At 40.3% G+C, this 15,547-nt stretch overlaps 1 protein-coding gene across 6 annotated transcripts in view; it reads right to left on the bottom strand.

Moving 5' to 3' along the window:
* LOC109632016 (intermembrane lipid transfer protein VPS13B) overlaps positions 1-15,547 on the bottom strand; it is a 313,199-nt gene that overhangs the window by 101,863 nt on the left and 195,789 nt on the right. For all 6 annotated transcript variants that reach the window (XM_069537175.1, XM_069537173.1, XM_069537176.1 and 3 more), the window contains exons 32-34: positions 9,302-9,505; positions 2,324-2,450; positions 811-954 (exon numbers count right to left, since the gene is read on the bottom strand). In XM_069537175.1, coding sequence (XP_069393276.1) covers positions 811-954; positions 2,324-2,450; positions 9,302-9,505 — 475 coding nt within the window. The remainder of the gene's footprint in view (positions 1-810; positions 955-2,323; positions 2,451-9,301; positions 9,506-15,547) is intronic.

The raw sequence follows: 15,547 nt of genomic DNA, 5'->3' as shown, positions 1-15,547 counted from the left end.
TTTACAGGCTCTGAGTCATCAGATGCAGTCACTGTGCTGTCGTACGCACATCCTTCCAGAAAGAATCCCAAGCAGAGATAACAATAAAATCACTGTCAACTCTTTAAATTTCATTGCATCCCCCTCCTCTTCTCTCCGTTGTCCCCTTCACTCTTCTATGACTCGCATCCTCACCACAGCTGGTAAATATTTTTATATTGTGTTCCATTAGAAAGCTTTATTAAGCGGTCAGACAGGGCAAATGGCGCCTGGGTGCTCCCTGTCCTGTAAACATTAGGAAGGGCCTTGAAAGCTGCAGCTGAGCACAGAGCAGTAAACTAAGGCCACATTAGAGAACTGCCTTGCTCCGAGTGAGTAAATATTTAAATGTGTTAGATTCACCCCAAATACTCAGGGGCAATAGTTTGGGGAACTGTATAAGGAAAACGGTCATGATGGATTTTGGAGCAAAAAATTAACAAGCCATTAACTATGAGAGAAAGGTGGTCTTGGGCCAAGGTGTGATGAAAGAATATATAAATATAACTAATTAACCAGCTCAACATTAAATTTTTCTGATAAACACAAGGGTAAAAAATTGAATTCACATGCTAAACTGTAAAAAAGATTCAATACTATAAGTGGGGGATTTTGTCACATGATTTTGTTCAGTTTTTTGTATAAATACTTAAATGCACAGAAAACAGAGATTGTGTCCAGGTAAAGTTATTCCAGTATAAATGTACATCCTCATGCGTGGCTTTAGAAAGTGAATGTTATCGTGCACGTGTCCATATGTGCTTGTACTCATTTGTTGGTTGCAGTATTTACCTCAGCACCTTTCTCAGGAGTGTCTATCCCCACCATGTTGTCTCTGACAAGCTGCTGTAAGAGCTGCAGCTGGCCGATGCTCAGGTAAAAGTCCAGACTGCTGGTGACATTCACCTCCAGAGAGTGGCCGCACACCACCACTTCCTAAACAGATGAAGGAGACAGTGCAGGGAGAGGTGAAGAAGAGGGAGGTGGGTGGAGGAAGCAAGAAAACCATTCAGTAACAAATCAGGATTGTTTGTGAACTCAAGAATTGCTTCTCTTTTTTTTTTTTTTTTTACACTTTTATACTCTTGGTCTCATTTAGTTTGTCTCAGTCTATTTACTTTAACTTTCCTCTATCTTGTTGCATTTAGCTCAGTTGCTCTCTCCGTCAACTCTGTCCCTTTGCACCCCCCCCCCCAACATACACCCACAGCCAGCAGTTTTAACTTCTGCCCAGAGGCTACATCCAACAGGATATCACTCACTAACACATTTTGGGTGAACCACACACAAACCACATCTACAGTAACTACACACAATGGCATTGGCAACTGCTGTGTAAACATTGTTTATTCAGACCTACTGTTTAAAAGCATAAAGGGACATGTAATATTTTATTCAATATCCTCGGCAACATTAATAATACAATTTTTTCTTATTTAGATTACTGAAACATATGGAGTGTATTGTCAGTCATTGTTGTAGTATTGCAGATTTGAGTATTGTAGAATGTAAATTGTAAATTATAATATTATAAATACCTTGGTAATTTTATAAAGATATAATATACATTTTAATGTTTCGATTAGGGTGAAGGTAAATTGTGGGATTAGGCGATATAGGTATTACTGATTTTGTGGGGATGTACATCACATTATTATCTCTTATTGGGACATAAAGTATGTCCCCATAACATCAATAAGTCAATCCAATGTCCTCTGAAGTCATGGAGACAAAACTGTGCGTGTGTGTGTGTGTGTGTCAGTATAAACTATGGATTAGCTGTTATGCATTGTCAAGGGGCACGTTAGCGTGGTCGGACAAAGCTTCAAAAAGACAGGAAGTCTCAGGCAGCTGTGCCAGAAAACATCAGCTGTATAAGCAGAAAGGTTTGAACTCTGTGGGTCAAAAGCCTCCATTACATGGCAGACTGGCTGAGGGATTCCTAATGAGTGTGTTACTGTATGTTCTGAGGCGAAACGTAAATACTTCTGACATCTGACATAATCTGTGTCTATTTTCATATGATCAATGGATTGTGAGAGTAATGGTTGTAATCATGACTGTAACAGGTCAAGGTCAAAGGCCACAAGATATCAGTGAAAGTAGTGAACCAACCTCTACAAAGCAGAGGGGGGAAAACATGCAACCTCTTTGTGCGACTGTGAATTTTTAAGAGAAGTCTTTTTATTATATATTTATATTATTTATTTTGCCACAATACAGATAAATTCTATTGTGGAAACTTAAAAAAAAGAGAAGAGAATGCTGTATTGATGAATTCATCAAAAGGTGTGTCGAAACTGACCTCTGTCTGTGCGCTGTCTGGAGACAGACTCTTGCTGAAGATGATGGCTGGGGCTGCTGTCACTCGAACAGAAAAGTCAGTCAGGATTGGTGTCAGGATGGCCCGGCGCTCCTGGTGCCTCCGAATACTGTCCAGAGATACAAACCGGATTAAACTGTTAACTGATACTGCATCAGGCAGGTTCCATAACTAGTACGTTGCTACTAGTTTTCTCTGAAATCTAAGAAAAAGGAATCGAACTCCAACATGTGGAGAACATAATATAATAAGAAATAACAGTTCTCCAGTTGGAGATATAAACTTTAAAGTAGGCTTAAGTATAATTTACCTGACAGCAACTCCATGGACATTTTCATTGTTAAAATATTTATCACGTTGTGTTGAAGTAATTTGAACATTATACTACAATAAACACTAACCATAAGGGACCACACTTTATTTACTAATAACCTGTTATGGTTACCAGTTGTAAAATCTTTGTAACACTGTCTCAGCTGTCTAAGATCGAAGTCAACACAATACAGTCAAAACCACAAAATGCTCTCAACTGAACTATTGTTATGCCTTAGCTGACAGACAGACATTTCAAACTTGATCTGGCTTTTCACAATCAAACCAGTGGGATGACAAGCTGAACTCAAAATACAAGACTTCAAAATTTGGTTTTGCAGATCTGACCTGTAAAATATTTCTGGTCTTTTTTAAAGTTCTGGTCTAACACATCTTAGTTGCATGCTTGGATATGGTTTTAAAGGGAGAGTGAGACATTATTTGACAAGTTTCAATTGAGAACACCCCTAAATTGTATACACAAGATCAAACTGAGAGCTTCTCACATCAACTCTCTCCATTTCACTAATGTTCATTCCCACAATCAGCTCATATTTGTGGGAACATTTGTTAGCAGTAAAACAAATATACAAGTGGGCTTTATAAGGTGGTGTTAATTGCCACATCTGCTGCTATTAAAACAATCAAGGGGCACGGCTTCCAATATTTATAGTTGGCCAGGATTATAAAAAGCCCTGTTTCTAGGTGGCCTAGAGTACAGTACTTAACCAGAACCAATATCATATTCACTTCTGCTACACAAATGTGCATTACCAGTGCCCTTAAGGGATTATTTTCTGACACATTTCTTTACATTGAGAGCTAGAGGGAGGCCTAATTCAGAGGTCAAATGATCTGTGAGGCCAATTGGTGTTGGCTAATCTCCCCTCAGACAGCGATTGAAACAACGAGTGTCTTGTTACAGTGGACAGGTGCTATCAGTCACCAGCAAAGCTATGAGGTGCGAGTCTCGGTTTACCAATAACATGGGGTCCTCTGACTGGATCCAGTGTGCCTATGAATGCGTGCACTTTCGAATGTGTGTGGTGCAAACAAAAACAGATGGAAAAAAATGTCTCTTACATGCAAAAGTAAACAGTATGGACAGTGGGTGGAGATATCAGTGGCATGGACAAAAAGAAAGAGGCCAGCACAGGGGGGCTGACATGAGGGGAGATGAGAGAGTTCACAGCTCCCTGACACTGGGTCTTTCCTAGCCGGCAACTACACACTGTGACGAGGACAGATCCTGTCAGTGGATCCATGGTGCTGGAATTTCCTCCCAAAACCTCAGGAAGCCAAATGAGGCCACTGCAGATCCGCAACTACTGGAACTGACCCCCCAAAAAGTGCAGAGTGAACATGCCTCAATTCCAGAGCTGGACAGAGGTGGGTGGGGCGAGGGTATCGATGAAGGGAATGAGGGAAAGGTGCAAACTTTGGAAGTGGTGCGTGTCAAAACTAATTGTAACCAAGGAGGTGCATACTGCTGGTGATTGTAGCAGGCAAGCAAAGCTGTGAACTTAGAACTTTCTAAATCACATGCTCAGTCGTGACTAGATTTGGGTGGTGACTGTGGCTGGGGTATACCATGCCGCACACAGTAGTACAGCAAAGCCTGTTTTCCAACTGGGCCTCCATTGCTGTTCCTGCCACAGCATGGAGAGAGGCAACCACAACCACCTTGAATGATTTGTTTGGAAGCTAAAACTGAGTGCGAGGGTGAAATTTACAAGCCTTAACGACAGCAGCAACTTTGACTTTCCCAGCATGACCAAACAGAGACTGCTTACTGGTGTGAATTGAAATATTTAGACGTGAAAATGTAAAGGAATGAGAGGAAACACAAAAAAAAGAGCTATGTTGGAGTGGAATAGGAATTCAGTTGACATTTAAACAGACACAATTTGATGTGATCCTTAGATAAAAACATCTGATTGATAGATGCGGTTATGAAAAGTCACAGTGAAAGCAATAGTTTTAAATCCTTTGAGTATAAAAGTAACTGCTAAGCTACATTTCAGGCTATCCTATAATCAAGTTCTGAATACAAATCCAGACGTACTTAAGAAAGTTGAACCTTCTGAAAATGCATTTAGTATCTTCTGGAGCCCAAAGTGTGAGCCCAGAATCTCACCTCATTGCCCCTTTAGACAATCTGGCCTTGGCACAGGGCCCAGGCAGCCGTGTTTTCATTGACAGAGACATGCTGACAGCAAGAAAGAACAAATGTGGTTCAAGCCTCAGTAGCCCTTTGGTCAAATAAGCTTGTCAGACTTGTCAGACTCAGTATAGTAGAAGCGTAGAACACTAACCTAGGTCCAAGTCCACTACTTATGAGGGCGGTTTAACAGGTCAAGAAAAGCATAACAATGAGATTTGGTCAAAACTATTGGGGAGAGAGAAATCAGCACAGACCAATGATAAAACACAACAGCTTTAAAATGATAAATTCATTTCATGTAAGAAATAATTTGTTTTTGTTTATCAGCAGCACATAGCAATCATGCGTGGGACACATAAACCAGTCTAAAAGCTCTGTTCCATTCACTCAAAGAACCAAACAAGTTTGGCCTGAACGCATAACCACTTTTACCATCTTTTAGACCATGAACAGGTTGGCTGACATTTTTGAATGTTTTTGGACATTGCTTAGACAAGCAATGTCCAATGTTGTTAAAAGTACACGGTAGCTAGACCCCAAAGCAGGAAGAAGAAACTGTAAGAATGGGTCTCCTTTAAATAAATCCTGAGTGGTTGTCACAATAAAGGATCTTATTGCAGTCTGAGAGAAGAGGGCTCAGCATTAGTTTCACCAGCAGCAGTCTGTGTTTTCCTGGCAGAGGTCCAAATATTCAGTGAGTGTGTGTGTGTTTGTGTACGTGTATGCAAAGATTTGTGTGTATATGAGTGTTAAAAAGAAGTAAAGAAAATAGTTTACATAATGAATATGAATGAGGGTTTGTGTGCACGTGCATTACAGTGTGCCTGGGCCTGCCTGTGTGTGTGTGAAAGGTGTGAGTATCACAGTCAGCCTCACTAAGCTGTGATGACCTGTGAGCTCTCAGTCTCAATCAAGCCTGTGTTGATTCTGTACTGAATTCTTCCACAAGGCTTATTTTTAGTTGACAGGGAACAAATCTGGACTCGTTGCCTGTGATTCTGTGAGTTTTGGGACTGTTCCCTCTTAAAACACGAGTGGAAAAAAAAGGTTGTGGGGCCAAACAGGCTGTTACACTCATGCATGTTTTAGCTCCCGAGCCTATAAAAAAAATGACAGGGTTTGTAATTATGACTGAACATGATGGCTCCATGATAGGGCGCTAATTTAATAACAACATGCTGCTCCCACATTAAGACTGATGAGATGAATCATGAGACATTCACAGCAGATCACACAAACAGCACCTGACAAAGGGTGTAATGATTTATAATAAGAAATGAGAATCAAGGTCATAACACTCCATTCAGGGTGGCATGGTGGTGCAGCGGTTAGCACTGTCGCCTCACAACAAGAAAGCTCTGGGTTTGAAACTGCCAGCTGCGTGGACTTTGCATGTTCTTCTTGTGCCTGCTGCTTACTCCAGCTTACTCTGAATTAAGACATGCAGGTATTAATTATCGACTCAGCCTGAAGGTGTGAATTCCACCGTTCCTTCTCAGTATGTTGGCCATGTGATGGCATGTCTGATGGAGGATAAGTGGAATAGATAATGGATGGAAATAATAATAATAATATAAATAACAACTTTATTTGTATTGTGCTTATCCTGACAAGGTTATAAAGTGCCTCACAAAATACAAGGCAATAAAAACAAATACAAAAATAATAGGTGTGAGGGACATATTCATCTCAATTTTAAATGCCAAATCTTAACATATTAAGGTCGAGACCATAAATATTATAGAGGAACCCAACAGTTCCCACAATGAGCAGCAGAGAGAAGAAACTCCCTTAGCAGAACCAGAAGTAGAACCAGACTCAGTGTGGGCGGCCATCTGCTTCGACCAGTGGGAATGAGTGGAGAAAAATGGGGAATAGAGGTGAGGTGGGAGAAGAAGAGAGGGGGTTACCTCTTTCAACTGAACCACTACTGTCATAGGCAACAGTCAAAAACTGCCCCATTTAAGAAACTATATAAATTATAGTTGCAATAAAAGGAAGATAAAAAGGAAGAAAAGGAATTAAAACAACACAGTGGCACCAGAGTTATCAATCACACGTTAAATAAGCTTTCTTATAAAAAAATAAGTGTTGAGCAGTGATTTAAAGACAGATAGTGAGTTGGCGAGCCTAAACTTGTCAAGTGGAGAGTTCCAGAGCCTTGAGGCCCTGACAGAGTAGCCAGCCTTGACCTACGGACAGCTATCAAGGACAGGCTAGCTGATATCAGGTTGTGACCAAGAGTGTAGGGAGTCAAGAGCTCGGTAAAGTAATTAGGCATCAGCCCACGTTGAGCTTTGAAAGTTATTAAAAAAAGAATCTTAAAATCAATCCTGAATTAGACCGGCAACCAGTGAAGGGATGCAAGGATGGGTGTGATATGACTCCTACTGTTTGTTTCGGTTAAAATTCAAGTAGGAGTAATTTGAACAAGCTGCAAACATGTTACTAGAACGATAAACTGATTCAATTTAGGATATATTTCATAAGTGGAGGTAGCAGGATTTAATGATGAGTTTTAAAATTCAGTTGAGAATTTTTGGTGTTGTTTTTATATTGGTTGCCATGTGGACTGAGCCATTTTTTCCTGCTCGCTGATTGGGACCAAAGATTATCATTTCTGTTTTTATTTAAATATTGCTGAAGGGAGTCATCTATTCCTTGATGATAGTGAGGCACTCTGTTAAGATGCTCAAGTGGCTGACATTGTCTGGTTTAAAAGACAGGTATAGATTTGGGTGTCATTAGTGTAGGAATGATAAAATATCTGGGAGTGGTTTCAGTATTGTGTCGATTGCAAAATCCAGACTGGAATTTATTACAAATGTTATTATCGTCACACAAAGCTAAAAGTTGGGTTAGAACCACCTTTTCAATAATTTTGGATAACAGGGTTTTGGAAATGGTCCTATAATTCTGTGGGAATGACTTATTGAGATTAATTTTTTTCAGTAATGGCTGAATGCTGGCTTTATTAAAATAATCAGGGACACAGCCAGAAGAAAGAAAGCAATTACTTATTTCCAGAAGGCTAGAGCCAATAGCACTGATCACTTCTTTTAGGAGTGAGCTGGGTAGCATGTCAAGGAGAAGAACACAGGCAGGATAATCAGCAATATTCGGAATGTCAGTATACTAGGTGGTACAATATAAATTCTGTGAGTTTTTGCTAAAAAAAGATAAAAACTTTTCAAAGTCGGTATTTGAAAGGGGAAGTAGGGCAGAAAGTCTATTAAGGTACCTGGGATTATGGTGCTGGTGATTAGTTTTGAGAAATAATTTGCTCTTGCTGCTTTACTTTTGTTATAATTAGAAGTCAAAGTCTTTCATATACAGGTAGTGGACATGCAATTTGGTCTTTTTCCATTTCCTTTCCTTTGGTTGGATCCTTAATGTGGATTTTAAAAATCCCAAACAATGTTTTGTTGAAATGAAAAAAAAATTAAGAGAATTCATTGGCAAAATTTAGTTTTGGTTTGGGAGTGTGAGAAATCACTAGGCCATGGACAGGAGCAGTGCTACATGTTTTGAACATAGTAGCTTCAAAACTAGAAAATGTATCTTTAGTAATGGGGAAACAAGTTAAACATTTTTAAAAACAACAGTTAGGCCATCCTCCCGGCCATTGTCGCTGGGAGTGCTTAGATATTCATAGTTGGGTGCACAAAGCTCAAGGAACTGGGTGTAGTCACCAGGTCTCAGTTAAAGGTCCAGTGTGTAAGATTTAGGTGAAAGGGAACTATTGGCCGAAATTTAATATAGAACCTGAAATCTGATCTGACGTAAAATATGTTCAAAAGCTAGGATATTACGTGGTTGAGCACAAGAAAGAAGTGTGAATAAGGTAAATGTCAAAGTCAAGACGGAGCTTCTCAAGTGGTAATAATAACAATAAAGGATAATAATGGAATAAATAAAAAAACTCGACTGTCAACTTAAAAAATAATAAAGGAGCCTTATATGTGTGTGTGGTTTGCACACCAATTGCTTCAACTAATCCATTTTGAAAATGTTGAGATATTTCCTTGGATAGGTGAAGTATCTAACCTGCTGGTAATGTTATGACAAGGAGTCAAGGGATAAGTCATTAGTAATTATCTTCTGGAAATCATGCCAACCAACTGCCACTCATTGAGTCATGCAGCTGTGGCTAAACATACTCAAATAATGCATGTTTTACCCCCAAAATGCTGCAAAACAAAAGGACACCATTTAGCATTTTGATAATGCAGTCAGAACAACAGTTTAAAAGAAATGCCTGCTTAAAGTCTATGGCAGATACAGAGCAACACAAGCATTCTACTGACTATGTAATTAATCATGGAATATTTAGGCCATTCTTGGATCTGCGAAGTCTTAAGGAAAATATCTAGCTAGTTAAATGTATTATTTCACCTTCCATTCATTTCCTCTGCTCATGACCACTTATGTACATGGTTGACAGTTTACAGATGACTTGTGTAGGTGATATAGTGTCTCCTAACCTGCTGGCCATGTTCCACTCCAGGGCTGGGTTCTGCGAGTTCCTCTCACTCTCTGCGGACACGCCACCTTTCATTCCCTCCTTGTCTGGCTTAAGTTGCTCCCACTGAGCCGTTCCAATGGTGATGGACTGGAGATCGACCTGGTACTGACGGTCCTCCACCTCTGAACCTGGATCACGCAGGATGCCAAGGTTCAGTGCACGTCTGGGGGGAAGAGAGGGAAAAGGCTCTTTGATTGGGTCAATGTAAATCATGTAGCGTGCTAATAATCCTTGAAAGACCAGGTCAGGCTAAGACCTAGGAAAGTGCACCTTGTTCACAACACATTGCAGGGAGAAGTGTCGTCACATTCAACAAGCAGATGTTCATGTATATGTATAAATTAATAATTTGATGTTGCAGGGGTCGCCCAATGGATCAGGGTGTACTTTATGTACTCAATTACAATAAAGCGCATGACCCTAGGAGCAGACTAGGTAGTCTATTACAGAGTGCCAGTAAAAAGGTCTTGGCAGTGGGCCCCAACAACTACTGACTTCTCTCTTCCATTTGCCTGCTCAGTTTTTACAGCCAGACCTCAGATAAATAACCTAACAGGCCTCAGGTGAAATGATTTGCCTTTTATAAAAGTCTGATTCAAGCCAGCTTATCATTAGCAGTAAACATTGCTTAAGGCCCTGGCTTCATGCCACAGTAGTCTGGAGAGTAGGGATCTTGCGGACTCTTTTTTTCTATTTCTGTCTTGAGAAACACAGGACTTCTACAGAATACACAAACTGAAATATGGTAAAAAAAAAAATGATGTAGAGATAAGTCAGGAGTGGGCAGCGCTGACTCTGAACTGCTACAGTCAAGTGAGTAAAACTGTCCCATCAGTGCCAAGAAAAAATGATGTCATCTATTTTGCCGGTGAGAGACAAGATCCTGACAAATTAACAAGGCAACAGGAATAATCAAAATTCAACATCTGCATATGACATCAGGGCTTTTGTTTCATTATGATATGTTTATTTGTGCTGGTGAGTTCAAATGAGAGCTTAAATGGTATAAATAACGGCTTAAAATGGCTACAGATGTAGTGGCAGCATGAGTAGTTTTATTTGTTTCTGCAACGTCAATGGTAATTTTCATATAGCGTTTCCCCTCCATAGCCACACTGGAAAGGCCTCTACCAGAGCGTGATGTTATGACAATAAGCACCAAGTACAAAAACAATGGCAATGGGAGATCAGAGGTGCATAACTGGATTTGTTGACATACAAACAAGTGAAACAGATCCTTAATCAACATTTGGAACCACATTTATCAACAGAGTATAATATAAATCAAACTAAGAGCCCTGTAAGTTTTGGGTGGGATGTGTCAGTCTAGATTCATTAGGGCTTTTGTAACAGTACCTCCATCACCCTCCCCAACCCCAAACTGTATTTTTCACATTAAACAAACCACAGTTACCTCATATGCTTTCCAAATTATCTCTTAACTTCAGCTTATTTAGGAGACTCTCTTACTCATAATCAACATTACATGGGAGTCTGCAGCCAAGTCGCTGCATTGCTGAGCAGCAGGGTCATCTCCAATGACATAAATAAATATGATAAACATTTGTCTTGGTCATGCAGCCAGTGGAAACCAGTGTGATTTAATATCAAAAGACATATTTCAGCCAATCACAGGAAACGAGAGCTTCATTTTTGACAAATGAGGAAGGGAGGAATTTTGGAAGTTCCCCTTGGGGTGCAATAATAATTGAAGCCAGATTCTCTTGTTGTACATGTGGGGGAAAAACACTGGTGGTTTGACGTATCTGATTGGTCATGTAAAGACCACACTGCTTGGCCTGGAGGAATCAGAAAATACCACGGGAAAGCATGTCACTCACTCTGCCAACCATATAGATTGAAATTGAAAAAAAAAAAAAAATACAGAGCAAGGCAGGTGGAACACACCCTTCTGCAGAGTCTCTAGGTCTGCCATTACTAGACATCTGCCTGCCACTATCATGTGGTGACATGGTACATGATGACATGCTTTCGCAGCTGAGGAAGGCTAGGCGGTGGTGGGGGAGGCCTGGATGGGAGTTTGAAGAGGGAGAGAAATTCTCCTCAAATACAAGTACTTAGTTTTGCCCTTGTTCCTGAGCCAAACTTATTTTAATTGCAGGAAAAGACCACAGAAACATTATTTTTTATGACAAAATTCTGCTATTTATAAAAATGGATCAAAAGCTCTGCAGCAAAAATGCTCTGTTTCATGGCATTCACGGCTATTATTGTAAAAAACATCTCTCCCTCTTCTGACACAATTTAAATCCAATTTGACTCTGAAAAGCCACTAGGCTGATTTTACATCAGCGCTGAAATATGAGGGCTTCAATCCAATATTATTATGGCCCGAAGTAAAAGACTCAAGCCCCAAGCTCCTCAAGTGGAAAACACACAAAATAGTGAAGACATGGCAATGTTGTGTATCGAAAATGCAAGACTTGGAAAGAGATTTACTAGAACTTCATCATGGAGAGAAAAGCTAATCATGTGACCAATTCCTCTGGAAGATGAACAGACAAATTTGCAAATAGGCAATTAATTGCACGTTATGTTCTTCTGTTCAGGATTCTTTGGGTCTATGCATGTGCTGGGCAGAGCATCAGTCATGATTTGTGTTATAAGATTGACTTGTAGGGAAGACTGAGTATTTAACCTGTTGCAGATTTGGGATTGTTTGGTCATCGGATTTGAGGAGGAACCCTCTGGGCAAATGAATAACACATCAGTTAATAATAAGTTAATAATTAGCTAATAAAGATAAACAACAAATAAGCTCATACAGACTCACACAGCTGGTCCTTGCCTCGGTGGTATTAGGTGTAACCAGTAAGGGATTTACTTTGCTGCTGCACACAGCTGTGTTGAAATAACATGCCGACTTGGAATATAAAACTTGCATGATAGGAGAGAATGAATTGTAAAAAGCAAAAGAAAATATAGTTTGTGTTATTGAGACAGAGCCATTGAGTAAATAAGAAAAAAACGTTTGTTGAAAAAGAGCGAAAGTGGAATCTTGTGAGAGCCTGATTACCATGCTGAGGTTTTGAAGGCTAACAGTGGTTCAAGGTTGTAAAACAAACCACAGTGGGATCTGGTTGAGGTTCAGGGCTTGATGGTAGGAGTGTGGGAGCCGTGGGTTGTATTAAAGCCTCTTGCCGAGAGGATCCTGTGGGGCAGGGTGTCTCATGGCTCTTGGCTTTCAATGGCCTCCCACCTCCCCCTCTCAACCACACCCTCCACATCCCCTGGCCCAGGCCAGTGGGGCAGGAAGCACCGGGGTAATACCAAGCGCCGCTGGCTTCTGGATCTCGTCACTCTGAAACCCGCAACCTGAACCCGCAACCCCAGACCTGTTTTTCACTTCATTTCCTCAACAATCACATGTAATATATGTCTACTTGCACGTTCAACAGGGGCAGAAGTGGATGTAAATGTGTATGTGTGTGAATGTGTGTGTATTTGTTCCTGTAAGTATGTGTCTAAGAGAGATGAGGCCCTCTGCTACTGCTCTATGTGTTGAACATACTGAGAAGAAATTTCATTGAGATCTCAGACTTTATTTGACCAAGTCAAGCTAAACAGATCTGTACAAAGTGGTGCAATTTTTACGAGTCATGAGTGTTCATGTTCTTTTGTTTTGAGCAGAGCCCAACTAATTTGTAGTTGAACTGAAAGAACAAATGCTACGTGAACACGAACAAGTAATAGCCAGAAGATACTGACATTCTAAAAAAAGAAAATTAGGTTTTGATGTTCTTTGTCTGTGGCTCGAAATGTCATTAGCCAAACACCATTAGCACCCAGCAACTCTCCATGGTATTTCTGTTGTGGAGAGGCCAAAGCTTCACAGTGGCTTCTCATTCAGTTTACCATGACTCCCAGTGGCTTAAAGTGGAGTCCCACTGGGCCCGTGTGTGTGCCGAGGGGGAATTCATAAGCATTATGATTCATGAAACTTGCAATTACTAAGTAAGTTAAGCACCCCGGCCTACGGTGGTCCACTCTGAATTGCCAGAAGTTCGGCAGCTTCTGAGATGTGGATTTATGACCCCAGTCAAGTCCAATTGCTGTTAATTTGCATCTACCAATTACAGTAATTAAGGTTTTGAATTTGATTGCTGAGCAGCCCTTGGAGTGAAAGGGGGAAATTATGTTGTGGAACAAGGCAAGTCAGCAGTATAAGAGACTGGAGGACTTTTATGCTGTTTCTACTAAAATGATTTTTGATGTCTGAAGCTGGAACAGAAGTCAAAAATACTTAGGCCTTCCAAAACAACAAAACATCCGAGACAACAAGGTTGTAACAAAGCTTCAAATTTGTCACCAAGCAGTAACAAAGGACTTCTTATGGACATTTTAAGAAAAAGACAACACATTAAAATCTATGGCTGAATTAGTTTTTTCACTGAGATGATGCACAACAAATTGAAATAGCCACTTTCCTGTAGTGTCAAGACTTACATGTTTCCGAAAAACTCCCAAGACAAAACTCAATAATCTATGCTTTTGTAGCCTGACAGCATTACTCATCTCCACTGCTGCTAAGCCTGTTACCAATTAGGCTGATTGCACTTTTAGACACTCACACTAGTTGTATCATATTTGAATAAGATCTGACAAGGAAAGTATTGCTCCTCTAAACAATATAAGCAGGGCTCAGCTTAAGCTCACACCATCATCACGACAGTGGTGCATGACTGCAAAAACTTAAGAGAAGGTACGCCTCTCTGTTTACAATGACATGGTATGTACGCAAAAGTTAGTGTTTGCACTTTGATTTGAACATATCTAAATAACAGGCATAATTAATGCAGTTTCCATGTCAGAAAAGTTCTAAAGAAACCGGCTAACATGTGGTCGCCATGATGGCCTGTTAAAGAAGTCAGTCTGGCCAGTTTAATTAATAGGCCCATCGTGCACTAATTCAAAACCTGCTTCTTGCATCATTGTTGCAAAGACACCACGTGTGAAGATTATACAGATATTTCCTTTGGCTTCAACTGGTGTATTTCATGGAATTCACACATGCCAGTGACTATACAAATTAGACTGCTAATCTTTCATCATGCTCAGTGATTCATTGTGCAGTAAAAACATAGTTTGCTACAATCACATGCTGGATACTGACTCATTTATTAACACATTACATCAAAACGTATTTTTGAAGCTATATAATATCACATATCGTTGGCGGAACAACAGTCAAAATGTTGATACAAGTCCAAAGTTACAATTCACTCTCAAGTACTCTGCATCAAACTAACGGGACAGATGTTGTCCTCATCTCCACTGCTTCTGTTCTGCTTAGCTTTAGCTTTTAACACACACACACACACACACACACACACACACACACACACACACACACACACACACACACACACACACACACACACACAAGGTCTGTCTAGCTTTAACTCTGCTCTTCTCCTGCTTCTGCTTGCATGTAACCACACATGGAACATTCTTGGATTCTTTTATACAGTAGGTACATCTGTGGAGTATCCACACAGAAAGGCACCATGGATCCTCATTTGTGAAAAACTGGAGTTGTGGCTGCGGCAGAAAATCACTGACAGGTTTGTGTGTGCATCTGTGTGTGTGCACACTATGTCTGTCTTAGATCGGATACAATAGACGCTCATGAAGCTGCTGCTGAGAATTACTACGAGTCATCTATGTGAGTGCGCGTCACTGCAGGACAAAGCTACCATTTTTCCCATGAAAATGAATGGGTCAGTGCTTGTGAAATCACTTCCTCTGCAGCTACAGATTTGAGATGCTTCCTCCGTGCTGTGAAACTGTACATAATGCTGCTTTTATAAAACATGTCAGGCAGAGTTTTAGCAGCAATTCCCTGATGTGGAGGTGTGAAGGGAATGCCTCGCTGACTTCCTCAGACCTCTGATTGAAACCAGATTTGTGTCCCCACCAAGCAATTTCAATGATGTAATCCTACTGCCATTTTAATTTGAAAAGCCTTATCTTTAATTAATCGCTAAACACATGAGTGGAGTAGATTATTCATAACTGGCTTCAGTGAAGAACATGGCAGGGGAGGTCAAGGATCTGGCTTGCCCTCATATGCAGTCATTTTCTTCAAGTTTAAGAAGAAAAGAACCATGCCTAAATGCTACTTTAACTCGAACTAAAGAAAACAATACTTTTGATGGAGTTAAAATTCTAACTCTGTCACTGG

This window comes from Paralichthys olivaceus, chromosome 13, assembly GCF_024713975.1.
Source record: "Paralichthys olivaceus isolate ysfri-2021 chromosome 13, ASM2471397v2, whole genome shotgun sequence".
NCBI classification, from domain to species: Eukaryota; Metazoa; Chordata; class Actinopteri; order Pleuronectiformes; family Paralichthyidae; genus Paralichthys; species Paralichthys olivaceus.
This window is presented reverse-complemented; position numbering and strand designations above follow the sequence as displayed.